Source organism: Dermacentor silvarum, chromosome 2 (assembly GCF_013339745.2).
Source record: "Dermacentor silvarum isolate Dsil-2018 chromosome 2, BIME_Dsil_1.4, whole genome shotgun sequence".
In the NCBI taxonomy this organism is placed as follows: Eukaryota; Metazoa; Arthropoda; class Arachnida; order Ixodida; family Ixodidae; genus Dermacentor; species Dermacentor silvarum.
In genome coordinates, this window is record NC_051155.1 from 29,293,938 (window position 1) to 29,319,805 (window position 25,868).

Below are 25,868 nucleotides of genomic sequence, written 5' to 3' on the forward strand. Positions count from 1 at the left end.
TGTACCGCAAGTTCTACCAAGACACTGCCACTGAAGGGCTCCCTATTGGGGTCATCATAGGGCTTGCTGCACATGAGTGCTACCTGGTCAAGTTCAAATTATCCGATGAAGGCCAATTTTATGGTCTAAATACCAAAAATTCAGGCCCATAGAAATACATGGGCGCCAGCCGAGGCCTTCTGTTGGGATCGAAGTAACCGAAAAGTCGAATTAACCCAAGTCGAATTCACGGAAGTCAAGTGCACCTGTGGAATGCTGAGGAAGGAAATGAGGGCAAAGCACGGAACAGAAAATAAAAGCAGTGCTGCAGCATGTTTCTGCCCTTCGCCTTGTTATAACTTCGTGCTTCTCCCTCTGAAGCAATAATGCAAGTTGCCACACTAAGTCAAGCCAAGCAGCAAAAACACTCACTGGTAGACTGGGAAGACAGTTGCTGTGGAAGGCATGCTTGCAGAAAAACACTACCACGTCCTCCAGGTGGCGAACATCTGCACAACCCACAGAAGACTATATTGTTTGGCTCCACTGGCAGAACATGAGAATCCCCAAAAAACAAACGGAGATTAAGAAAGAAAGTGCCCTTAATGGTACTGAGAAACTAGAACCATACTACGTAGTGGCAATCAGGTCTCCCTCGTGAACACACACAGGCTGTTCAACTAGAGGCAAACTTGTTCAGTGTCAGAGAGCATGGTGACGCACAAAATGTGCTCCATGGCAATTATTAAAGGCCAAAAAGCATATATATATATATATATATAAACATTTCTCAAAAGGCACAGAACTTAAGCTGACAACATAACTACTACAGTCACAACTCTGGCAAGAATAACGAAACAAAGTGTAAGTTCACTAACAATTGTAGGTGAACACTGTATGGTTCTGAATAAACCAGCCACTTCAACCAGCATGAAAGCTGAACTAAATCAGATGGCAAAACGAAACAAAGTGTAAGTTCACTAACAATTGTAGGTGAACACTGTATGGTTCTGAATAAACCAGCCACTTCAACCAGCATGAAAGCTGAACTAAATCAGATGGCAAGTCTTATTATACTGTTTCAATATAGCAGTTCACACATATAGATAGATTTACGCATATTACAGATTTACAGTGTGACAGAGATAGCGACAAAGAAAAACTACGGATGACACAAGTGCTGTCTAACGCGTGTACAGTTAACCACAGCACCAGCTTTACATGCTGTTGCAATTGTTGTTTACAAGGTCCTGCTGTCTTGCAACAAAGCTTACAGTGGCAAAGCTGGCCAGTGTATCAATGTTTGCTTGAGGGAACATTTCAGTTTACTATATGGTACACTCAGCTCATTTATTAGGTCAGTCACATGGCTGCTCTCCAAATTTCACTGACACATCCATTTCATGAGGCACTTGTATCGTTGCAACCGTGAAGTTGCCGAACCATTCTATATTGAAAAGCATGTGCACTCTTGTGTAAGCCAGGCACCTATTATTCTAATTAGGAGCTTCGCTCTATAGCTAACAAGTAACTACACCTCGCCTCAGGCGACAGCTGATTTTGTCACCACATTTTTCAGTTTTGTCTTGTTTCCTGTTTCTTCTGTGACCCTGTATATTTAATCCGCCCTTCAGTTGAAAGACGGGACTCGTGCCATCCCTACTGAAACCCCTGCATACTCGCTTCCATTGACAAGGTTCAGTACTGCCAAACTATCCTTCTCCTCCGCACTCGTTTCTCACTCATCCCTTCAGCTTCAATTGCAACTTGCGTCATCTCAGCTTCTCGTTCCGAGTGGAAACTACTGTTGCCTGCTACATAGACATATGAGCGTGCAATGGCAGTGAAAGGAGAAATTCAAGCAATAATCTGGTATGCTGAAAATTGTGGAAGCAAAAGTGCTATGAGCTATGAATCGGGGAATGGTGGCACACATCAAAGGTGCTCACTACTAAGCAAAAGCAGCGGTGTTGCTGCGTAGATGGTGGGGCTTTAGTCCCTACTTTATCCTTGTCTCTGGTTTCTATGCACTACATATGGTGAGTCCGTTCCAACTCGCTTGGTGCTCCATTTTTGTTTAGATAGCATAAGGCCAAACCTTGATTTAACAATATGTTACTAGTAACCAAGAGCTCTCTCCACAAAAGAATAATTTCATTGAGACTTTTCTTATTTTAATAACAAATATGTTTCCCCCAAAACACTCCTGTTGGCAGCATCTATACATTTAGAACCATTTTTTTTTTCTCCTAAAGAGAAATGAGGAAACAGGCTGTTGCAGTTCGTACGTTCCAAATCAACAAAGCGTTTTTCTTTTTAATTATTTACCCTAAGGGTAAGTGAACCACATGGGAGAGTGCTGTGTCCTGCCCAGCAACCGTAATGAGTTCTGTTTATGCAATTGGCAAGGCACCGTGCACCACTCTTGCCGTCTCCGGCCACCACAATTCAAGCGGCCGTATCTGGGAACCTGAACCATGCCCGAACCCAAACAGAGCTGCAGACAGCGACTCGGGACATAAGCAAGCCAGAACACCTGTAACTGCAAAGCAGTGTGCATTGTAACCTCAATAAAGAGTTGTAAAAGATACAACAGAGAGGAAACAAAGATCAATACCAAATGTACAAGAATGTGCAAGCAAAGCAGATGAGTAAGTCATACATACAAAAGCAACCATTCAAAAGTGAATTTGGTTCACATCGTACACAGGGGAAGTCTACACAGGTCTAAAAGAAAAATGCACTTAAAAATACAGCAAGCTGAGATAAGTGCTTGCCTTTGGAGAGTATCCGGCGATTGCAAGCATGGCATAGCTGGTCATCTGGAAAGAAAGAAATCGGACGCTTTGTTCAGAGCTGGCTAGAAACAAGCGTAAAACATAGCTAAAATATGCATAGAACAGCAGCAGCTTATGTAAAGGCTGTATGTCAACCCCCTGGATCGCAAAACAGTCATTCGGTGCAATAAATAAACACATTGTACTGAAAATGGCAATCAGTCTATGCTGAAATAGCTAATTAATCTGAGCACTACTTACCTGGATAGAGTATGGTACACTCTTTAAAGCCCCCTTAACAGGCCCGCTTGGAAATTTTGGTTATACATCGGATATTTTGCGAAGCACCATCCATGAGAGGTTTTACAACACGAATTTTCAAATAGACTTGAGTAATAGCATGCATGGAGGCAAATGAAATGTTGTGATGCAATTGTGTCAGGAGGTGAGCTCCCCACAGCATGAGCTCTCTCCCACTGCATCGATCAGGTCATGCAAGCAACGTTCCTACAATGCCTTCATTAATATCAGAGCCAAGGGCTCACGGGATATTTATGTCACAACCCATGATTTTTTTTTCTTTCGTATTTTCTTGCTGCGTGGTGCAGTTCCAGAAGTGGTTTTGAACACAGTGCATTTCACAAGGGTTCCCCAAATTGTTTATGTTGCTGGTGGCAATTTGTGTGCCGCAGGCAAGACATATTTGCATGCCAGGGAAACAGCTGTTCCAAGAACAAGTATGTGCAGGGTTTCATTTAATTTTTCAGCTGTTTTTGTGGTAAATCCCCCAACTATATGCACTACTTGCTTTAGAATTATTCAACACTAATTACTATTCACTTTAACTTCACTTGAACCAAAAAAGTAACATTCGCACAAGCCTATTTCACAGGTGTGTCTAATCGTAATGTATGTACACAGCGTAGTAAAATCTTAAAACCAAAGTGAGCAGCGAACATTGCTCTGAAATGTCGGACAGGCTTGAACAGTACAACTGAACTAAATTATTGCTTACTGTGCACGCTGGCTATTGTTGCCACCTAAGTGTAGCTTCACTACCTCGGCACAAGCACCCGAGAAGCAATTCTATTCTTTTTCACCCACTTTTCTGCGCAGCGTTTCTGCCTGTGCAGCATTACTACCCTGTAAACATATGCAAGCAGCCAGTGCAGCCACTCACAGGCAATGGCAATGCCACGGCTCTGCTGCCGGTGCAGCTTCTGCAGCAGGCCGATGCAATCCGATACGAGGATCTTCTTGCAGCCTTCACGCAGGGAGATCTGCAATATATACACACTGAATCACAGCATGCCCAGTTTCACACACCCTGAAAACATGTACAACCAATGGCCTAAGTCACACCTAGGTTTCCTTCCACAAGAAATGAGGACGAAAAAAGGACCGGACAAGAAATGCAATTTTTTTTTGCCACAGCCTCACAAGGATACAGTGGCCTGCATTTCTGTTCCAACAACTTCAAAAGAAAATTCTGTGCTTACCGCTAGTTTGTTATTGCAGAAGTTCTGCAGCAAGAATGGAATTACCATACTGCATTGTTAGAAAAAACGCTTGCCAGCATTGTTTGCATGGTTAGTTCAGACTTTTATTTTGCCAACTAACAGCAAAACCAGTTCACATCTCTGCAGCAACAGCAGCAGCTCGCTTCTACAAGTAAAAAGAACACCCCGAGGTCAAAACTCGCACCCCCACCACTATTGGCAAGGTGTGTATACAACGATGGTTTTTCACTTAAACCGTATGAAACAAGACAGGAAGAAAGCCGCACGTTTTACTGAATACATACCAACAAAATTTTGTTGCGAAATTTAAGTAAAAAACAAGGGATTGGCAAGCACAAAAAGTTCATCTAAAGATATTTAAATACACAAAACCCAATGTCCCTATACTTCACACCCAAAATCCTTCATTTAAGAAAGCACTGAAAGTGGTCCTCCCTTCACTATCAGTTTCTTTTGCCACCTACACGTCGTGGTTGCTTAGTGGCTTTGGTGTTGGGCTGCTAAGCACGAGGTTGTGGGATCAAATCCCGGCCACGGCTGCCACATTTCGTTGGGGGCGAAATGCTAGAACACCCGTATACTTAGATTTAGGTGCACGTTAAAGAACCCCAGGTAGTCTAAATTATTCCAGAGTCCTCCACTAAGGCGTGCCTCATAATCAGATAGTGGTTTTGGCACGTAAAACTCCATAATTTTTTTCTTTTTGCCACCATGTCCTTGACCACAGCCTCATGCGTCTACAAAACCTCCAACGCTCATACAAAAAGGATTTAAAATTAAATTAAAATAAATTCAGGTGTTTTATGTGCCAAAACTACAATCTGATTATGAGGCACGCCATAGTGGGGGACTCAGGATTAATTTTGACCACCAGGAGATCTTTAACGTGCCCACAATGCACAGAACACGGGAATACAGTCAGTCTGGAGCTCCTGGCCCCCTAAACCTAGACTGTGACAGACACTGCTCCAAACACTCAGTTAAGGGGAGAGGCGGGTAAAAAAACGGCGATTTTTATTAAAGAAACAGGTTTTGTGTTTTTAGTTGTTTCAGCAACATTGATCTCTCCTATTTCACATATGATGAAATCAGAGCCAGAAATGATCGGGAAAAGTATAATAAACTCGGTTAAAGCACTCGAGGTGGCAAGAAAATGCACAGATATGACACATTGTCAAGCGTGCGATGCGTCAAACCGCGGTGTCGCACGCCATTGGGCTCATGCAAGGTGGTAGGCCTAAGCTTTTTCTCTCCAAGGTTAGCTTTGCCGCATTACAATCTCCCCGGGAAGTAATAATAATAATTAACAGAAGTAAACAGCTTTTATAACTTTCAATCGCATTTTTCTCAACTTCATATTTTGGGCAAAACAAGGCGTTTGTGCACAACATTTTATGTACTTATTGTGTTCCAATCAAGACCATATTTGATGGGCGTAATTTTTAGGATATGTAGAATGCACTTATCTAGAATTTAATGCAATCACTTTATTTTTTTAAGGATGAAAATTTTTAATGTACTCGGGCACCAGCCACTGAATATGAAGCACCAGATACGAAATTTTCCTAAAAAGTTGCCTGTAAAGGGAATCACATTATCTTGCTTATTAGCACTCAATGGAGTGTTAGGGATAGGAAAAATAATTTTGCACTGCTCTATCATGCTAACTGCTATGTCCAGCAGCTGCACAAACATGCACTGCTTCTCACTTATGCATGGCACTTAGGACATGAAACTATCGAGATATCCTAAAACTAAAAGTAGATTTCGAATGAAGAGATCAAGCTCTACAAGTGGTAGAATTTTCATTCACCCAGCATCATTATTTAAAAAGAAATATTTCTGAGGAGCGTCTCCCCTTAACATCAACACTCCATGTGTCACTTTGTTTTGGGAATCAATTTGTTCACAGATCGTCAGGCACGTATGCCCGTTCACGCTTACTAGCTAAACAACTTTCCAAAGCTGCGTTTTTTTTTTTTCATTCTTTTCATGAGTTGTAGAAAAAAATACAACTCCAAGAAAGACCATGGCACAACATAATGAAGTTTAGTTATCTGAAGATTGTGAAGAGTTTTGTGCTTGAGACCAGCAAAGAATGGCCAGAAAGCTGGTGATGCAGACATACAGAAAAAACACATTAAAAGGAACACTACAGGTTAGTTACAATCATATGAAGCCATCAGACAATGAAGCCAGAGGAAGCACAGGTGAAATTATGTCATGTTCAATTAAACTGTAGAAATAAAGAAAAGAAAAATGAAAGTGAACTATAAGATAACCTGCTGCAGTTTGGAGTCTCATTACGCACACGGTGCTTTGCCAATTAGGCTACAGTGGCAGTCATTGTTCCGTCCACTTTCTTGGGAATTTGTATACGTGTACGAGATTAGCCTTGGGAGTGCTCATGGTCACGACAGTAGATGTGGAACAACCTTGTGGCTGCAGGCGCAATTTGGTAGCCTATTACTAAATGCTGTGTCAGTATAAATGGCAATTTATGTAAACGACGCACTTACTTTTGCTAAAAGTTTACACAGAGGTTACATTCCATGGTGCAGTCAGCTAAATGCCATGTCTCGAGGCAATACCTACCCGCTTCACCCGAAATAGCAAGGAAGTACAGGCCATACATAGTAACGATGGACTTGAAAAAGCAAGTTCTCAAACGAAAAAGTAAACTGAATGGTTTGAGCAGTCTGTCCTAGGACGATGAAATGCTTGCTTCATAAAAGACAGAATGAGGAGCATTCTCACTGTCCCGGTCACGCTGTTCTATTTACAGAGAAAACCCAATTCTTTTTGTGTTAAAAACGTTGCTGCAGATCATGTGTACTTTTGGTTTATTACAAATGAAACAGGGCATGTACTGCATCCAAACATGTAAAATCCGAACTGTTGGACTTGACTTTCGCAACCGCACAGTAGGGTATGAGGGACTGTGCACTGAAGGGTTTTATGCAAGTTCTGACCACCCAGAGTTCTTTATTGTGCACCTAAATGCTCATGTACTTTGATTTAGGTGCACATTAAAGAATCCCAGGTGGTTAAAATTAGTCCAAGTACACTAGCCTTTTTGCACTTCACGCCCGTCAGAATGTGGACAGTCCTGCAGCATGGAATTGAACCCATGACTTTGTTCTCAACAGCCAGTGTCGCCGGTCCACTGTGGTAGGTCGTTCAAACATGGAACAGTGGAACTCAACTTGCAACTTTTAGGGGGGGCGTGTGAAAACATTATCTATATGGAGATCATATAGCCCAGGCAAGGGTAATGTAGCTGCGGTGTGTGGCACCATGAAAAATTTGATAAAACGTTTGATGCAGGACTTTTGATGACACTAATGAAGCCCTGAAGTAGTTGATATAAAACTTATGACACACTGTTCATTTTCAAGAATTCTTTCTGGCGGGCCACTTTGTAACTGTAGCAGGAAGGCCAGATTATGTAACGAATATTTTTATTTGTGTTTTTCTCAAATCATTTGTAGCACCAAATGACCAATCCTGGTGACAACAGTAGCTAAGTATAGAGTGCAAGCTATTGATGAAATACGGGTAGCAATGTCAGGTGTAGTACAGTAGAATCTCGTGAATTCGAACTCCGAACCGGAAATTTATTAGACTAAAACGAAGTTCGAACTAAGAAGAGCCCCTTTACATATAGCACCCAATCAATTGTGTGGTACAGTGCACAAAACAAACTGTCACTGGGCTTGCATTGAAAGTCTTTCCTCCATTAGCGTGCCCCAACAGGTCCCAGAAGACACCTAGGTTCTGTATAAAGTCCAAGTGCCATAAGATTGTGCCGTTTGCTGTGGGTGGAAGGGAAAACATGCAAGGGCGAGCCAAGAAGGATGGTGGCTTGATGTGTGCTGTTCTCTCACTTGCCCCATGTTTCAGACGACACGATTGAGCGCACACTAGGGGAGAGGGAGTGAGGGGTCAGAAGTGTGCGCCTGGATGAAGCCATCAATTGCTGGTTGAAATTCTAGGCCCGTGAAGGATGTGGTAGGAGGACGACAATTTAAGGTTTGCGCTCGGTGTGCGGGGCCGAGAGATGAAATGCGCGGGCTTTTCCGTTCTTGTGTTCGGCGTGCGGGGCCGAAAAGCGCGGGATTTAGCGTCGCTGGTGCGCGTGGACGGCGCGCGTGCCGGGAGAGACCATCTAGAACGACGGGGCAGCCAGGCTGACAGAACGGGCAGTGCAGCGAGATGGAGCGGACTGAGCGCCGGCCCACGTCCCGGCATCCCGGTCCTGCACTGTGAACTGGGCACCGCCCCGGCTTCTACCATCGACGCGGGTCCTGCGGAGCTGGGCCTCGTTCCCGCTCGCACGACCGCTGCCGTGCTGCCGGGCTCGGGCCACGACCCAGAGCCCCCTGGTCCTGTTCCGAACCGGGCGCCGCCCCGGCTTCTACCATCGACGCGGGTCCTGCGGAGCTGGGCCTCGTTCCCGCTCGCACGACCGCTGCCGTGTTCCAGGCTCGGGCTACGTCCCGGAGTCCTGGTCCTGTTCCGCAAACCGGGTGCCGCCCCGGCTTCTACCCCACGGCTGTGCTGGGCTTCGTCCCGGCTCTCATCCCACCGCTACGGTGCCGAGCTCGGGCTATAACTCAGAGCTAACGCTCCGGAACCGGGCTACGTCCCGGTGCCACCCTGAACGTCAACCGCCGCCCGTTTACCCACCGCCGCCAGAGCCAAGTCCGCCGAGCCGTCACCACGAGACCGGACTCCTGTGAAGAACTGCGAGTGCTCGAGCGTGACACTGAACCAGCTTATCTGTATAGTTCATGTTCATGTCTTGTCCCACGTGCCGTTCGTGTCATAAATACGTCTCTTTGTGTCTCTGGTTGCCTTCTTGTGCGTCTGGCTAACCTGCGCCCACACTTAATCATCACAAGGAGCAATTCCTAAAACGAATGTTTCATGCACAATACGGAACTACCAAGGGTGAGGTGGGGAAGTGCACCTTACAGGTGAATAGTGAAGTGGCATGGCAGCCTCACTCCTCTGCCTGTTTGTCCCTCAGCGAGCCCTAAAATACTCACAACATTCGGCACCATCCATGTAGCCTGCTCATACCGCCTGTCTATTTTCAACCTGAAAAAGCCTTCACCTTGAAGCCCATTTGTTGAGATACCATGAAGATGAATAAACACTGAGACTTGATAAATAACACAGCGCTGTACTTGACCAATAATGAAAACTGCTTTTAGGGGCAGATGGAGACCTACAGAGGGAGAAATTATTAAACTCATAAGTAGGAAGGCCCAACGTTATCAGTGTCTTTCTAAATTCTGCGACTGCAGGTAACAACATTATGGTCAGAAGAAAAGCTGTGACAAACAAATACTTTTTACAGCAAAAAAACATCACTGCAGATGTTAGAGAACACAAACACAAAAGTACAGTTGAATGTTGAAATAACTGAAGACGGATATACCAAATTATTTAATATAAATACCGGAGAGTGAATGTAAAATTTTTCCGGTCGATATCAGTGTGTAACAGATACTATATGCTTATAATGAATACTAGACTTAACAAAAGTATTTTTGCATCAAATGCAACTTCATTAAAATGAGGTTGCATTGTGTTGTAAAAAATGGCCAATTGAGAATGGGGTCCCCAACTACATTCGGCCAGTGAACAACCGGTACCTGGAGGTTGTAGTCCCGCATGATCTTGACCAGAGAGTCCCGGAGCTGAGGGATGTCCAGCCCCATGGGGATGCGCACAATCAGCAGGATGGGGTTGACATGCGCACCAATCTTGTGCAGCAACGTTGTGATGAAGGCTGCACACAGATGCACAGGGCATCTTTCACAAACCATCACGAATGCGTCTCTACCATGGTGCAAGAAATAGAATCTAGGTGTTGACACTCGCCGCCTGCCGTGGTGGGGAGCGCGCACAGAGAGTGTTTGCTGTAGCCATGGCCCATCGCCTGAGCCTCAGCGCAACCCCCCCCCCCTGCAGCTGTGGCCGGTGCATGTGCTACAGCCACGGTGTAGCTGTAGCACATGCACCGGCCGCAGCAGCGTGGGGGGGTGCCGCGGCTCAGGGGCCGCTACCATCACGAATGTGTCTCTACCACGGTGTAAGAAATATAATTTAGGTGTTGACACTCACTGCCGCGATGGAGAGTGCAAACAGATACTGTTCGTTGTAGCAATGGCCCATCGGCCCGAGCGGCAGCCTCACCCCCCGCAGCTGTGGCCGGCGCAGCAGCGTGGGGGGTGCTGCGGCTCAGGGGCCGATGGGTCGGGGCAGTAACCTAGGCCATTGTTTGCTGGTGTCTCAAGGAACGCTCGTCAGTTTTGTGCCAGTTTTGCACCAGTTTTGTGCCGAAATATATCTGGTTGCACTGTTGGGCGGAGTGTCAACACCTAAATTATATTTCTTACACCGTGTTCTCTACTCAGTATATTAAGTGAGTGCTCACACAAACATAAAACAATGTATAGTGGCAATAATTATTTTAATCCTGCAAACAGCTCCCACCTACGTTGGGTTTGTGGGGATGCGCGACTCGCGCGTCTCCTGTAATCCGGCTTCACCGCGTAGCTAAGTGCCGACGGTGGTTGCGGCGCATTGCGAGAGATGGCGTGAGTGTCGCGATGCTAACGCTACCGAACGGCGGGGTCACTTGGGAGAAAAAGGTCGGAGGCGCTCTCTCTTTGGCTTGGGATCGGCGACCAACACGCACGAACGCTTCGCGCTTGCGCCGGCCCGCTTCGCGCGACCGTCGCGCGAGGCTTAGAACAGGACACCGGTATGGACGAACACGGATCGTTCGAGCGCGCCACCGTTCGCGTGACTGTACACGTGAACGACTAGGCGATGGTGTCATAGCACGGGGCGAACATATTCGCTCGCTATCGGGTCGCGGTGAGTCGGACTTCCTTGATTTGTCGCGCGCCCGTGTGAATGTTCTATTGGTTGTAATTCGGCTAGTGTGTATTAGTGTATCAAAGGTGCAATAAATGCCCTTGTGATTGTTTGCACTACTGTGTTGTCGTTCCTTTGTCCCAAGAGAACATGTGAGACCCCACAGGTTAAAGGAAATATAGGCACATTACATTGCACATTTGACAACCTGCATTTCTCAAACAACTCCACAACAATCACAAACGTGATGGTGGCCCTCGCCTAGGCTAGCCCATTTGCTAGTTTGTCCTGTGACGCATGCAATTGTCCGGCATGCCAAAAACTGTGACACAAATCGTTGCCACTAGCTTAGCATGTAAAATAATATATCTTAGAATGAGTCTTCATAATATTTTTCTTTCTTCTTCTTTCTGGGGTTTTACATGCCAAAACCAGTTCTGATTATGAGGCACGCCGTAGTGGAGGGCTCCGGATTAATTTTGACCACCTGGGGTTCTTTAACGTGCACTACAACGCAAGCACAAGGCGTTTTTGCATTTCGCTTCCATCGAAATGCGGCCGCCGTGGCCGGGATTCGATCCCGTGACCTCGTGCTCAGCAGCACAATACCTTAGCTGACTGAGCCACCCCGGCAGGTGAGCCTTCATAATCGAAGACTGAAAGTGGTACATCATCATTACATTAAGAAAGCAAGGTAGGTGGGTCGCCATCTTGTGATAGCAATGGTAGTGACACTGTCTGTGATGATAGGCTGTGCAAATGCAGTTTTGCTTTTGTATCTGATTGCACCATGTAGATAATTTTCAGATTAAATTTATTGGAAAAAAATGTGCGTTATGATCGTGTAAATACTGAAATTATTCATTGTGAGCTGCTGTTCTGACTTGAAAATCTTCCAATGGCAAGCTGAAAATAGGCATTTTCGGCAGGGGAAGGTGTGTGTTCAACGTATTCACTGCCCCCTAAGCTCCACCAAGACAGACGCTGCCAATAAAGGCGTTGCTATTGAGGTTACCACTGCAGTCAGACGCATGCATGCTGACCAGTGAAGTTCAGATTATCTGGAAAAGGCTAATTTTAGAATCGGAATAACGAAAGTTTCGGCCCATAGAAATGTATGGGCACCAGCCAGGACCAACAGTCGGTACCAAATTAACCTACAATCAGTATCCAATTAACTGGAGTTAAATTAACGAAAGTCTTACGGATCATAAACGTTGTGATATCAATGATCCTAGCAGTTATTGGTCTATTTTCGTGCTTAGTGTTATAAAAAGCATGTACGAGAAGGTCATTGCCACCCATTTCAAGCACTACTTAAACACAAGCTGTTAACAGATTCTCAACATGGCTTCAGAATGAATTTATGAACATCATCAGCAGTGTTGGAGCTATCTCCGAGTATATACCAGGGTTCGTACAGGTTTCCATGAAAAAAATTCAAGGATATTCCAGGACTTTCCAGGACCTTTCACAGGTTTTCTAAGGACTCAAAGCGCCATCCAACGTAGTATTTCATTACTCTAACATTTCCAAAAATGACTAGTTTTATTGCACTTACAATAAATAAATGTATATCACAATTATAATAAAAATGTCTAGCTTTGATAACTTCTCAAGATCACAACACAAAATGAACGCTTACAACAGCGGCTGAGATTTCTCCAGTATCGGCCGAGTAAAGTTCACCAAAATATTCAGAACAATCAGCATAGGGTTATTGCACTAAAATAAAAAGAAATAAATGTATATCCCAATTATGTTAATAATCTCTAGCCTTGATCACATGGCAAATTCACAAATACCAAAAAAAAGTTCACAAATCACAATGAATGCTCCCAACAGCTACTCTGACTTCTAGCTCCAGTATTCATAGGGCAAGCTTTTACCGAACATTTCCAAATTATTCAGTGTAGTCTTGCTACACATCCATTATATTATAACAAACAGATGTATATTGCAATTCTGTAAAACATGTCTTGTCTTGATCATTTCTCAAGTCCGCAATATTAAAAGGTAACACAACGAACACTCACAACAGCTGCTCAGGCTTCTGCAGTATTAGCTGGGTTGGTTCATCAAACATTTCCATAACCATGCAGCATACCGTATTTTCCGGTGTATAAGACGCGTCTTTTTCTGAATTTTTCGTCGGTATGTCCTATAGAACGGTGTGACCTATGTACGTTTTTTTTTTTCCTGAAAAACTAGCGTCAAAATCGGATCCGCTGTTATGGCCACGCGAAGCGCGCTGGTTGACTTAATTGCTACAGGTTCTGTGCGCGCTATCGAGGTGCCAGGTTCTCGTGATCAAGTTCCCGAGCGCCGTGCGAGAAGGATGGAGCAGCAACGCAAGCGACGCTAGGCCGACCGCGAGTCGATTGACGCCGAAGTCGTCGCATCTGCAGATCGCTATCAAGATACGGCGCGCACCGCTGTGCAAACTACGCAGTTGCTATGAGAGTACAAGCACCCCCCTCCCCCCCTTTCCGCTTTCCTTCCTTGTGCACGATTCGGCTCAGCGTCACACGCTTTCACTCGCACATACAGCATACGGCGCGCGGGGACGATGTTATCGCACTTGGACTTCATACGGAACATCGCGGCAACCACGACGGCAGAACTGCGCTGTGGAGTGGAAATATATGGCACCCATATGCTTGCGCCTGACCCGAGTTCACGGTGCGAAACATAACTTTTTTTAAATCGTTTACCGAAAGAACAGGTGTGTCTTATACACCGGTGCGACTTATATACGTTTTCTTTTTTGGAAAAACTGCCGTTTTGAAGGGGGTGCGTCTTATACAAAGGTGTGAATTATAGACCGGGAAATACGGTAATGTTATTGCGCTTATATTATCATAAATAATAATATAACAAACCTCCACCCAAGGGCACTGAGCATCAGTGGTAAATTGCTGCACTATAGCTCTCTTTAGCTTCACTAACTTCACCTCGCGCGGAAGAGTGAAAGTGGAACAAGGCAGACTGACGGGCGAGGAGTGAAACAAACGACAGGGTGAGGAAAGTGGCGAAAACACTGCCAGCCGAGCCAGCACCGAAGCGCGGCACGGGTCTCTCGCTCCGTTCGCGGTTTGACGCGGTGTAACCTTTTATTTTTTTACGGGCAGTTCTGCAAAACGGAACCACGTGTGCCCGCGCCGACGTATTGTTTCTGAAATGGGGAGTTTGTCAGATCGACGCCGTTCTACCACAAAAAGGAGGTCGCAATGTCGATATCAGAGAGCATTGCTCACGAAATTCAAGGATTTTCAAGGAAGGAAAAAAATTACAGGACTTTCAAGGCCCTTGAAAACGCACTTTTCAATTTCAAGGGTTTTCAAGGATTTCAAGGACCTGTACGCACCCTGATATACCCATCTATGCACAAAAATAAATTTGCTGTAGTCATATTTTCAGACTTAAGGAAAGCTTTTGATACAATCAGTCACTCTAATAATAAAAGAAAAAAAATTGGAGGACGCTTAAGCTTCGCCTTTAAGAGTGGAACGCGATAGCGTTATTGGGCTCCGTTCACATCACATTTTTCTTTATGGGTAGGACTCACTGCAACACACAACGTGGGAAAGCCAGCTTACAAAGACTGAGCTTACACTGATCCCTACAGTCGTCCCAGCAATGCATTTGTGTTTAAACAAATGCATTGCTGAGACAACATTTTTATAGGAGCAATTTAAGCTGTCTTATATCAAAATGTGAAGGCCCTAGGACCTTTTTTTTAGTATTTTATTAATTGGTTGGTGCTTCCCAAGGCGCATGCGTGTTCGAAATTTAGAAAGGCTCGGTTTTCAACATTCCCCTCATTGTTGCCTAGAACCAAAGTACAGCCAAACACCATCACAATTGGAGGATGCTTAAGCTTCGCCTTTAAGTGTGTAACGTGATAGCATTCAAAGACCTTGGTTGACCATGGCTGGTCAGGCTGGTCAGGGTCAGTCAAGACCATGGCTGCTTATCAGGCATTTTTCTCGTATATTCAAATTACAATCTGATGCTATCATGCCTGTAGGTTGTGGTCAAGTCGTACTTTACGATTTTTTTGACGGATTTTACTTTGAGAAATGCAATTTTTGTTCGCGGGATGATGTGGTTCGGCACGATTATTTCCGCCAGACTTTGATGCTTAACGCCTATGCTGGATTTTCTGCGACACGGGGCCCTTAATGCTATCGCGTTAAAATTAACAAAGTTCTGGCTTTAATGAAACTACTATAAACTTCTCAAGATACTTAAGGGGTTGACAGCAATTTGTGTATCAAGACCCATTTTTTTCTCAGTATACCACTATATTTACAGGCAATCCTCTAGGATCAGTTTTAGACCATATTGCCTAAACTCATTACAGAATAAAGCCGGATCATTACCAATCAGCCACGTGACTAATCAGCCCCGCCATCTTACCTCGAAAAAAAAAAAAGAAAAGAAATTGGGTACCTCAGTGTGTGATTCCTATGAGCCTATGCTTGTTCTGTATTTTAGTGATGTTTGCAAGCACTACCTTCAAAATGAAAATAAATAAAATAAGTAAATAAATAAAGACGTAAAATAATTTGTTCAAAAAATTGATTAATTTAGAAGGTGAATTCTTAGCATTACTGCAATTGAAACAAATGTTCCATTGTTCCTCCAGCTTTCATTTAAAGTGGTCTCAGTGTGTCCGTCAGTTAATCAAAAGATGGGAGAAGGCTGATACGCACGCGGCTTGTCGAGTGAGTACTCGATGAGATCTGCCCAAAGTTCGGAGTCGTCGTGCTCCTTGCAGAAGGTGATGGCCTGGTGGACGTCATTCAGCTTGGCCATGATCTGATGAAGGGCCTCCTTGGTGTTGCCCATGCGTTCTGCACATTGCCCCATCACATCCATCAGGGCAACATGTGTATTGGTGAGTCATTTGTTTTTTATGCATCAAACTCTTTACTTACAGGACCATCCTTCAGAAAATGAAGCAGGAATACGGATTACCCTATTTACTTGATTCTAATGTGCACTTTCTTCCAGAAAAACTTCCTAAATATTTGCATGCACATTAGAATTGAGTACAAAACCAAACCTGAACTGTCAAACATCAATACAGTTGAACCCATTTCTAATGAATTCGATAGTTCCGCAAAAAGTGGTCGTTATACAGTGCTTATAACGATATGAAGGACGAAAAATCCAATCATTATAACCGATCATCGCTATATCTGGACTGCTGTCGAAAAATAAAATAAAATAAAAAAAGGAGCAGCTGCCAAATATATCTTTGTTGTCCCGAATCCACATTTGCCATTTGCGATAAAAAATTGACAAAGAAAGTAGGCTGCAAAAATTAAAAAGTTTATTTATACCTCTAAATGGCGTCTCAAATGTGTGGGGTCTCACACATGCTCTTGGGACAAAGGAACAACAACACAGTAGTGCAAACAATCACAAGGGCATTTATTGCACCTTTCATACACTAATGCACGCTAGCCGAATTACAACCAATTGAACATTACACGGGCACGCGACAAATCAAGGAAGTCTGACTCACCGCGACCCGATAGCGAGCGAATATGTTCGCCCCATGCTCTGACACCATCGCCTAGTCATTCACGTGTACGGTCACGCGAATGGTAGCGCGTTCGAACGATCCGTGTTTGTCCATACTGGTGCCCCGCTCCGAGCCACGCGAGACGTCTCGCGAAGCGTGGATCGGCGCACGCGCGGGACGTCCGTGTCGCTCACCGATCCCAACCCAATAAGAAAGCGCCCTCGACCTTTCTCTCCCAAGTCACCCCGCCATTCGGCGGCATTAGCATCGCGACACTCGCGCCATCTCCCGCAATGCGCCGCAACCACCACGACCAAATTACTCGTTCGACTCAAGAAAGCAAGCTTTGTTCACGTGAACTTAGCATCTGAAATGCCGTCCGAAATTTCGCTAGCCGAATTGAACATCGTACCACGTGGGCGATGTGCATACAGAATTCCTCTACCTTGCACTACTTCAGTGTTGAGTGCATTGAGTGTACGTAGCGTGAGCGGATACCCCTGGTTTGCTGTCACCTGCACATCGTCTGCGCTGCTGCCCCGGACTACGACCGAGCCACCCCATGCGATGGACATGCCTGGGGCCAGTTCGGCGGCCGCCTGTGTGTGTCCGGCTCGCTACCCTCAGCAGCTGGGAAAAGATCCGGCCGTCACCAACGGCTATAGCGGCTCTCGCTGGCAGGGCGCGTCGGCGCGAGCGACACTTGCTCGTGCCGACTTCTGCGTCGCCGTTTCCGGAGTCCTGGGCTGGAGCCGTGCCGTCGAATCTGTAGAGCTGGTGCTGTGACCAACGGACCCTCGCGGTGAACCCCAGAGACAATGTCGGCTTGCATGTTGTGGATAACGTGTGGACATTTCCACGGCGGCGCCACTGTCGCATGTACTAACTTTTGTTCGCGACGCGCGCGTTGATAGACCTTGTGACATGTTTCGCCGGAGTATGTGTAGTGATTTAAGGTTGGGGGGATGTGGGGATGCGCGACTCTCACGCGTCCCCTGATGATGTTTTCCCCGCCTGTCTCCTGTAGTCCGGCTTCTCCGCGTGGCTAAGCCCGGCGACGGTCGTGGTGGTTGCGGCGCAACGCGGGAGATGGCGCGAGTGTCGCGATGCTAACGCCGCCGAACGGCGGGGTGACTTGGGAGAGAAAGGTCGAGGGCGCTTTCTTTTTGGGTTGGGATCGGTGAGCGACACGGATGTCCCGCGCATGCGCCGATCCACGCTTCGCGAGACGTCTCGCGTGGCTCGGAGCGGGGCACCGGTATGGATGAACACGGATCGTTCGAACGCGCTACTGTTTGCGTGACCGTACACGTGAACGACTAGGCGATGGTGTCACAGCATGGGGCGAACATATTCGCTCGCTATCGAGTCGCGGTGAGTCGGACTTCCTTGATTTGTCGCGCGCCCGTGTGAATGTTGAATTGGTTGCAATTCGGCTAGTGTGCATTAGTGTATGAAAGGTGCAATAAATGCCCTTGTGATTGTTTGCACTACTATGTTGTCGTTCCTTTGTCCCAAGACCATGTGTGAGACCCCACAAATGTTAGGCGCGCTGAAATAGTCAGAAATTTGCACTTGCTTTCGCGGAAGTTTCAGCTTCACAACTGTGGTATGCATAGCGTCAAGCTGCTGCGCAAACACTGGCGGCTATAATTTAGCGTGCCTGAAATCAATGAGCAACTCAATCAACAAAAGTGCACTTTGGGTGAACATAGTGGCCGGTGTCAAAGACGAGCTGTCGTCAATGTCTTCGTCACTGCCGCTGCTGTTGTCGCCTCCGTCGCACAACACTGTCGTCTGTCGCGACAACAATCGCCCCGTCGAAGATCTCTTCGCAGAACGAGGCAGCACCCTCTGCACTCAGGAACTCTTCCATTGAAGCACCACCTATTTCATCGTCAGTAGCGACGTGTGCCCAGAGTTCGGTAATGTCAGCGGCTTAGTTGGTTTCACCCATTGGGGGTTTCACCCTGGAGCACATATCGCGCCTTTTCCGTTGATCGGCATGGCTACTGCTTCTAGCCTTCATGATCATGGCGCTCCCGGTTTTCATAATCGTCGATATCATCGAGTGCACGAGCTTGTACTTTTTTGAGTCTTGTAAAATTTGCAGCTTCGTCACACAGCTTTGCGCTTTGTCGGTGGACCTCCTGCTGCTTCTGTGGTGCATTTCTGCGCTCGTTGAGAGAGAGAGAGAGAGAGAGAGAGAGGGTGATTGTAAAGGGAGCACAGGTGCTGACCGCCTTATCGCTTTTTCTTTTTTTCTTTTCCTCTTCTATGGATGCTTCCATGATAGCCGGCGATGATGATGACGATCTGTGGCTACACCCTTTTTATTGGGCGGATGCAATGTTTGCATCCTAGCCAACAAAAGAAAAACAAAAGAAAACTGAAAGAAAAGAGAGAGAGAGAGAGAGAGGAAAAAACATAAGTAATAAATAAATAAATAAATAAATAAATAAATAAATAAATAAATAAATAAATAAATAAATAAATAAAAACCACACACACCAGCACAGCACTTCACTGGTTCGCTGTCCGGAGTTGCGTCACTTTCCACCATTGTTGTAGTCTGTCATTTGTGCAGACGTGGCAGTTCTGCAGTGTACGCTGTCTGTCGCAAATCCAAGTGCCTGCTGTATGCGGGTGTCTTCTTGTTGGGATGGTGAGAGCTGCCTGCAGTGGAGGACGAGATGTTCGATTGTTTCGGCGTATTGACCACATGTCCTACATGCCACCACCTGGACCTCAGGGGTGGGATCGAAATGCTGGCAGTATACTAGTGTGCGCAGTGCTCCTGCACGGCTTCAAAGAGCAGAGCGCTTCTGCCACCATTGTCATACAGGGGTTCCATGGTGATTTCTCCCTTGTGGGCTCGGTAAAGAGCAAGTGTTGTTTTTGCCTGCATGTGAGCTCTCCACTGGGAGGTTTCTGCCTCCTTTATCCACTCTCGCACTGTTTGGTTGTTGCCTTTACTGGTGTCATCAGCATGTGGCCTGGGTATTCCATATCTCCGACATAGGAACTGCACTCGAACACTCTACTGTGTCCTAATGCCCTTGAAGTTTAGGTATTGGTGCACCGTATGTGCCTAACGAGTGTCGCCCATGTAGTGGAGCCGTCGATCAAAGTTAATCTTGCTTGCAGCTTCTCGGGTCTCAAAAGAGGACCCTGCACCGCCTCCACTGCAACGTGGCCATGGCATCCTAGCACCAGTGGGCCAACCTCTCTCTTGGCGCACTCAAGCCATGCCTGCGTCGACGCCGACAGACATAGCACTGTATTGACGAATGCCAGGCTCAGCACATGTACTGCCTTCCGTAATTCGTGCACCATCATGAAGCGACTGCACCCCCAAGCACATCGTCTACGTAAGATGTTGCTGGCATGTTGGGAGGACTGCCTCAAGTGTGCCTCATGCTCCATGTGACACCACTGGTGCTCATCACTGGCGCTGATTGTAGCACCCAGGTAACGGTAGGTCGTTGCTGTTGGGATGGTCTCACCGTCTGGTAGGCAGAGGTTGTCGGTGCAGTTTCCACTTCTGGAGAACCTCAGTACTAGCGATTTCTTAAAGGCAAGGCCGAGGGTCTTGAGGTGATTGGCTGCTATATCAACCAATTTCTGTAGTTGTCGTCCATCCTCAGCTAACAGTAAAAACAAATTAATTAAATTCTGGGGTTTTACATGCCAAAACCACCATCTGATTATGAGGCATGCCGTAGTGGGGGACTCTGGAATAATTTGGACCACCTCGGGTTCCTTAACATGCACCTAAATCTAGGTACATGGGTGTTTTCGCATTTTGCCCTCATCGAAATGCGGCCGCCGTGGCCGAAATTCAATCCCACCAGCTAACGGTACCAGGTTGTCGGCAAAGGCAAGAGCTGGAATTGTCCATACTTCGGGCATGCCCTCCCAAGAGAACTGAAGCTTGAAGCCAGTTTCAGATGGGATGATGGCACGTTCTAGTTGCGCTGTGCATAACATATACGATAGTGGAGAGAGCGGACAGCCTTGCTTCAGTCCCCTCCACACTGCCACAGGGCCAGTATGGATGTCGCCAAATTTGGCTACGACAGTGTTGCCCCAGTATAGACGCTTCAGGAGTTACACTAGTTCTGCTGGTATTCCTATGTCTTCCATGTACTGGAGTAACTGCGAGTGTGGCACGCTGTCATAAGGCAAAAGCAACCGACGAGGCCTTGTGTTTCCTTGCGAGCGATCTCGATGCACTGTGACAGTATAAATCTGTGACAGGCATCTGTTTCTGCGGAAGCCATATTGCAGCTCTGTGAGAGTATTGTTCACTTCAGCCTATGCAGTAGCCAATCTTTTATGACCCATGCGAAGACTCTGTAGAGCACGGTAGTCACTGTGAGGAGACTGTAGTCTTGGATGAGACTGTTATTGCCTCCTTTCTTGGGTATCAAGCACATCCATCCCCTGTGCCAATCGTGAGGTATCAGGTCACCCTCTATCATACCCGTGAAAGTTTTCGCTAGTGTAGTCGAGTTTTTTTTTCCAAAGTGTTTCGCGAGCCCTGCTGGGATCTTGTCCAAGCCTGGGGAACTGTTTGCCGCAATGCCAGTAATGGCGTGGTCCACCTCGTGACGGGATACTTCCCATTTCATGTCACTCGATGGAGTATGGTACCTATCCGCTGCCCTCTTGGGCATCACTGACTGCTCAGTTGGCTCTGGTCGTGGCATCACATATATCGTATTTTCCGGTCTATAAGTCACACCTTTGTATAAGTCGCACCCCCCTCAAAATGGCAGTTTTTACGAATAAAAAAAAAACGTATATAGGTCGCACTGGTGTTAAGACGCACCTGGTCATTCGGTAAGCGATAAAATTCTAAGCGATTCGGTAACAAAAAAAATTTTCTTTTGCCAAGTGAGAAGGAATCGTCATTGCTTTCTATTGTATAATGAAAACCTGGTAGCAAACAGTCAAGGGCATCGCATTTTTCATTTCTGATCGTGAAAATCTTATGTGCATTAAGTTCTATGTTACAGTCAATCATATAAGGTATTTTCACTCGTGTAATGAAATCTATGTGGCATACTAAGATGGAAGATGCACCACAAAAATGTCACACTGCCAAGTGACACAGTGAATGCTTGTATTTTTTATTTCCAAAGGGCGAGAGCATTCTGTTACTACAGGCCTTGCTACCCAATCTCCATACGCGTCATGAAGATGCACTACACATGTGTTGCCTGGCAACAAACAACCCTCTGCAGTGAACTCAAATCCTCCTGGCTGTGGCTTCTACATTCATTTTCATTTACTGGGTACACGATGACAATACACTCATTATTAAAATCTTGATATTTGAGGAAAACGAAAAAAAGAAAACAGAAAGAACAGAAATCTGTTGTTTTGCACTGTAGCTCTCTGATGGCAGGTCAATTTCTCTAACATAATTGAAAATGCCATGAAGAACATTTGTGAAGAACAAATTGTGAAGTTTCAAATTACTAAAATTCTCGTGGACACAACACTGCAAAGGAGAAGGGGGTAAAAGTGTTCACATTAAGTTTTGCCCCAAGCCCACAGCTCCTGAGGGACACACACACACTGCAATAACGATAATTTGCCCTTAGATGCACCACAGAAGCAGCAGGAAACTTGGAACAGCCAAAACTGACAAGCAACACACTCTTTCCAGATTAAGGACTTTTTCAGCGACTTGGATGTTGCTGATTTTGCCTGCTTCAGGAACATGTCTGAATAAATCCACTCTCAGCCGGTGCCCCTTTAAAGTCCTTAAAAGACTTCCAAAGGTATGTTTGGAGTCCGTTTTTTTAGTAAACATGATGTAACACTCGTAGAACGAGTCCGAATTCGTAACTATCGCGGAAAATATGGCAGAGTTGGCAGGTATGAAAGAACCCTGTGTTTTGCAGCTATTTCTTGCAGCAATTGCAGACCACTGCCCAATGGCTAACATCTGAAACCTAGACAGTAGGTGTGGGAGAAGAAAAGACCCACTGAGCAGGAAGATGGTAGCCGGTGTGAGCTGCCGTTCCTGGCACAGCCGAAGTGCCTCTTCCAAAGGGTAGCTGTGTGACTGGCGCAGCAGCGGCAGCAGCTTGTCAGGTTCAAACTCGGCGTACAAGCGCGCCAGTTCCATGTGCTGTGCCTCGCACAATGCGGGGCTACGCTTGAACAGCGCGTCCAGGTACTGCAGCAAGGCAGGCAGAGATGACAATTATGAAGCCACATTCGTAGGAACAAGGAGCTGGGCAGGTTGGTGTACGTTCACGATTGAAGCAGTGCGGGGGGAACAGAACGCTTAAAGAGTGGCGACAACATATGGTGCTGGCTAGAAATTAAAATTTTTCATTGCGAGAGCACAGAATATGTATGTGAAAGAAGTTATCATGTGGTCACAGTCCAAAAAATAATTATCACTAAAAACCTTGTCATGGTCCCAGTGTCCCACATTTGTCAAGAGCTACATTCATGGTTACATCACAAACAAGATAAACATTGCAACAAGAAGTGGCAGGACCAAGTGTGACAAGAAGCAATGTGAACAAGACAAAGGCTTGACAAGTCCCATTGTTCCTCGTTTATCCGTTGTCCAGTCACTGTTAATCACAACAAGCAATGGGGACGTGCATGTTTTATTTGCCCAAAATACACTAGATATCTTTGCCGTCGATTGCCCCACCAAGGCACTGGTCACATCACTCGTCAACTGGATGCTCCAACTGTGGCAACCAATATACAGTGTAGACCGCCGGAGTCGCGAATATTCGCACTATAAGTGGTACCGCACTATAACCAAAGCAACAATTTTCAAGGCCCGCACATATGCAAAACATGTGCACCGAGCCGCCACGCGAATGCGACAGTCGAGGAATGCGGCTAGAACGTTTACATTCAATTTACAGTCGAATCTCGTTAATTCGAAATAATTCACACAGCAGCGCCTCCGACCGGCATTGCTCCGGCACTGCCAAAAATCGCATCACGACGCGTGCGATTGCACCAATTTTTTTCGCTCCAGTCGCAGCATGTGAAACGGCCTATAGAGTAAAAGCTTAGGAGAGACCCCTCAATGTTGCGAGCGAACAAACAAAAAAAAAAAAAAAGAAAAAAAAATGCGGCGGAAATTTCACCCTCTCTCAAATAGCAAGGTCACCGATTCTGCGTTGCGCCGGAACATTCGTGTACGTGCCGACGTCTCAGCCACACTACCGTAGCTACGTGTAGAAAATGGCAGTGAACCCTTCTTTCTCCTTTAAGCTTCCTCAACTTTCTAGTCATGTGTTGACCTTGCACGCTGCGGCTACGGCACAGAGGGAAGCAGCGGCGCTGTCCTAGGCCGGCCAACGAAACTGCCCACGCCGGCAAACGCCCGCTTCCTGATAACGGCAGAAAACGAAACTTCGGAGAGCTGGCGCCGGGCCGGCTGGAGCGGCGGTGCCTGCACGGCGGCGAGCGCGCACGGTGACAGTCGAAAGTGAAGGAGTTACGAGGGAGGGCGAGGGGAGTCACCGAAGCGGCGGAGTTGCCGAGTTGAAATCCGCTTCCCTGCTGCCCTCCTCCCTCACATTCACAGTCTCCGCGTGCGCCCTTCGCCGTGCCGTGCCAGCGCCGCCCGCTCCCCGAAGTTTCGTTTACTGCCCTTATCGTGAAGCGAGCGTTGGCCGGCGTTGGCAGTTTCGTGGCCCTCGCTCGCTATGCGAGCCGTGATATTTCACGACTTGCACTTAATATTCTGATTTCAGCCTCCCTGGCTGTTCGTTCGCACCACGTGCCCTTCTCCTCCACTTCATCACTCTTCCTTCCTCGAGCACTTCTTGGGGCACCCGTTTGAGGGGAGCGTTCGCCGTCTCCGCTGACTTCCGTACTCCCAGGCGGCCGCACTGTAACCGGTATTTCGTTTCCCGCAACCGCACTATAAGTGATATGTGTATACATGGAGTGCTATGGGAAAATTAACGGGAGTCTGAAAAGACCACACTATATCCGGTCCTGCACTATAAGCGGTTACGTTATAAGCGGTCTATACTGTATTCAATGTGGTAATTACCTGGAGCAAGGCAAGACTGTATCCTGCATATTAGAACATTCAACTTAACTGCGTTGTAACAGCTGCTTTTTGATGTCACCAGGGGCATGTTGCCCACGAGCCCTGAGGTCACAACACTTGCCTATGTCATCTAGACCCTTTTGGGATTCCAAGGGAGTGAAAAAAAAAAAAACTGTCAGCCCTTCCACTGGGGTGGAGATGGAAAACCAGTGAAGCTGTACTATGGTGGGAATTAAGTATTTCCAATTATGACTATTAAGATGTGATGGTGTAATTGGTTATTTGAACTATTAAAGAATTAGAAATATATATGATCCGGTGGTTTTCATTTATTTAGTGACCACAGGGACCATGGTCTTATAGTCGTTACGGTACACCGCCATAGGGTGTACGGCAAAGGTTGGAATGCTCTTAATAAACACGTCACCAATGCCGCGCGTTCAGTACGAACACGGGCAGAACGCCGCCGCCGTCGACAACAGTTGTGCGCGTTGCTCGTGTGACCGCACCGAACTGCTGTCAAAACACTGGCTACATGACGGCCAGCAGGGCTACGTGATGCAGAGGCCGGCAGGGCTGCGCGCATGCGCCGCAGTGGAAGAGCGGGCACGCACACGCACAGTCTAGGGTGCTTCGATGCCCTCCTCGCCCACCGCTCCCCTTCCACTGGGAAGTCGCGTTTGCTCTCCGCTGTGCATTCGCACCCCGTGAAAGTGTGCGTCCCTCGCCCTCGCGTGCTTTCACTCACACATAAGTCACGTTTGCTCTCCGCCGTGCGTCCACTCCCCGCCGTGCGTTCACTCCGCACCGTGCGTTCACTCCGCACCGTGCGTTCACTCCGCACCGTGCGTTCACTCCGCACCGTGCGTTCACTCCGCACCGTGCGTCCATTCCGCGCCGTGCGTCCACTCCGCGCCGTGCGTTCACTCCGCGCCGTGCGTTCGCTCCGCGCCGTGCGTTCGCTCCGCGCCGTGCGTTCGCTCCCTGCCGTGCGTTCGCTCCCTGCCGTGCATTCGTTCCCTGCCGTGCATTCGTTCCTCGCCGTGCGTTCGCTCCCCGTGAAAGTACGCGTCCCTCTCCCTCGTGCGCTTTCACTCGCACATACAGCA

The 25,868-nt window shown here is 46.8% G+C and overlaps 1 protein-coding gene across 2 annotated transcripts in view; it reads right to left on the bottom strand.

Moving 5' to 3' along the window:
• The window catches only part of LOC119441395 (vacuolar protein sorting-associated protein 41 homolog), a 153,711-nt gene that overhangs the window by 11,499 nt on the left and 116,344 nt on the right, over positions 1-25,868 (bottom strand). For both annotated transcript variants that reach the window (XM_049661225.1, XM_037706019.2), the window contains 6 exons: positions 22,707-22,899; positions 15,889-16,029; positions 9,940-10,076; positions 3,937-4,036; positions 2,757-2,801; positions 412-488 (listed from right to left, as the gene is read on the bottom strand). In XM_049661225.1, coding sequence (XP_049517182.1) covers positions 412-488; positions 2,757-2,801; positions 3,937-4,036; positions 9,940-10,076; positions 15,889-16,029; positions 22,707-22,899 — 693 coding nt within the window. The remainder of the gene's footprint in view (positions 1-411; positions 489-2,756; positions 2,802-3,936; positions 4,037-9,939; positions 10,077-15,888; positions 16,030-22,706; positions 22,900-25,868) is intronic.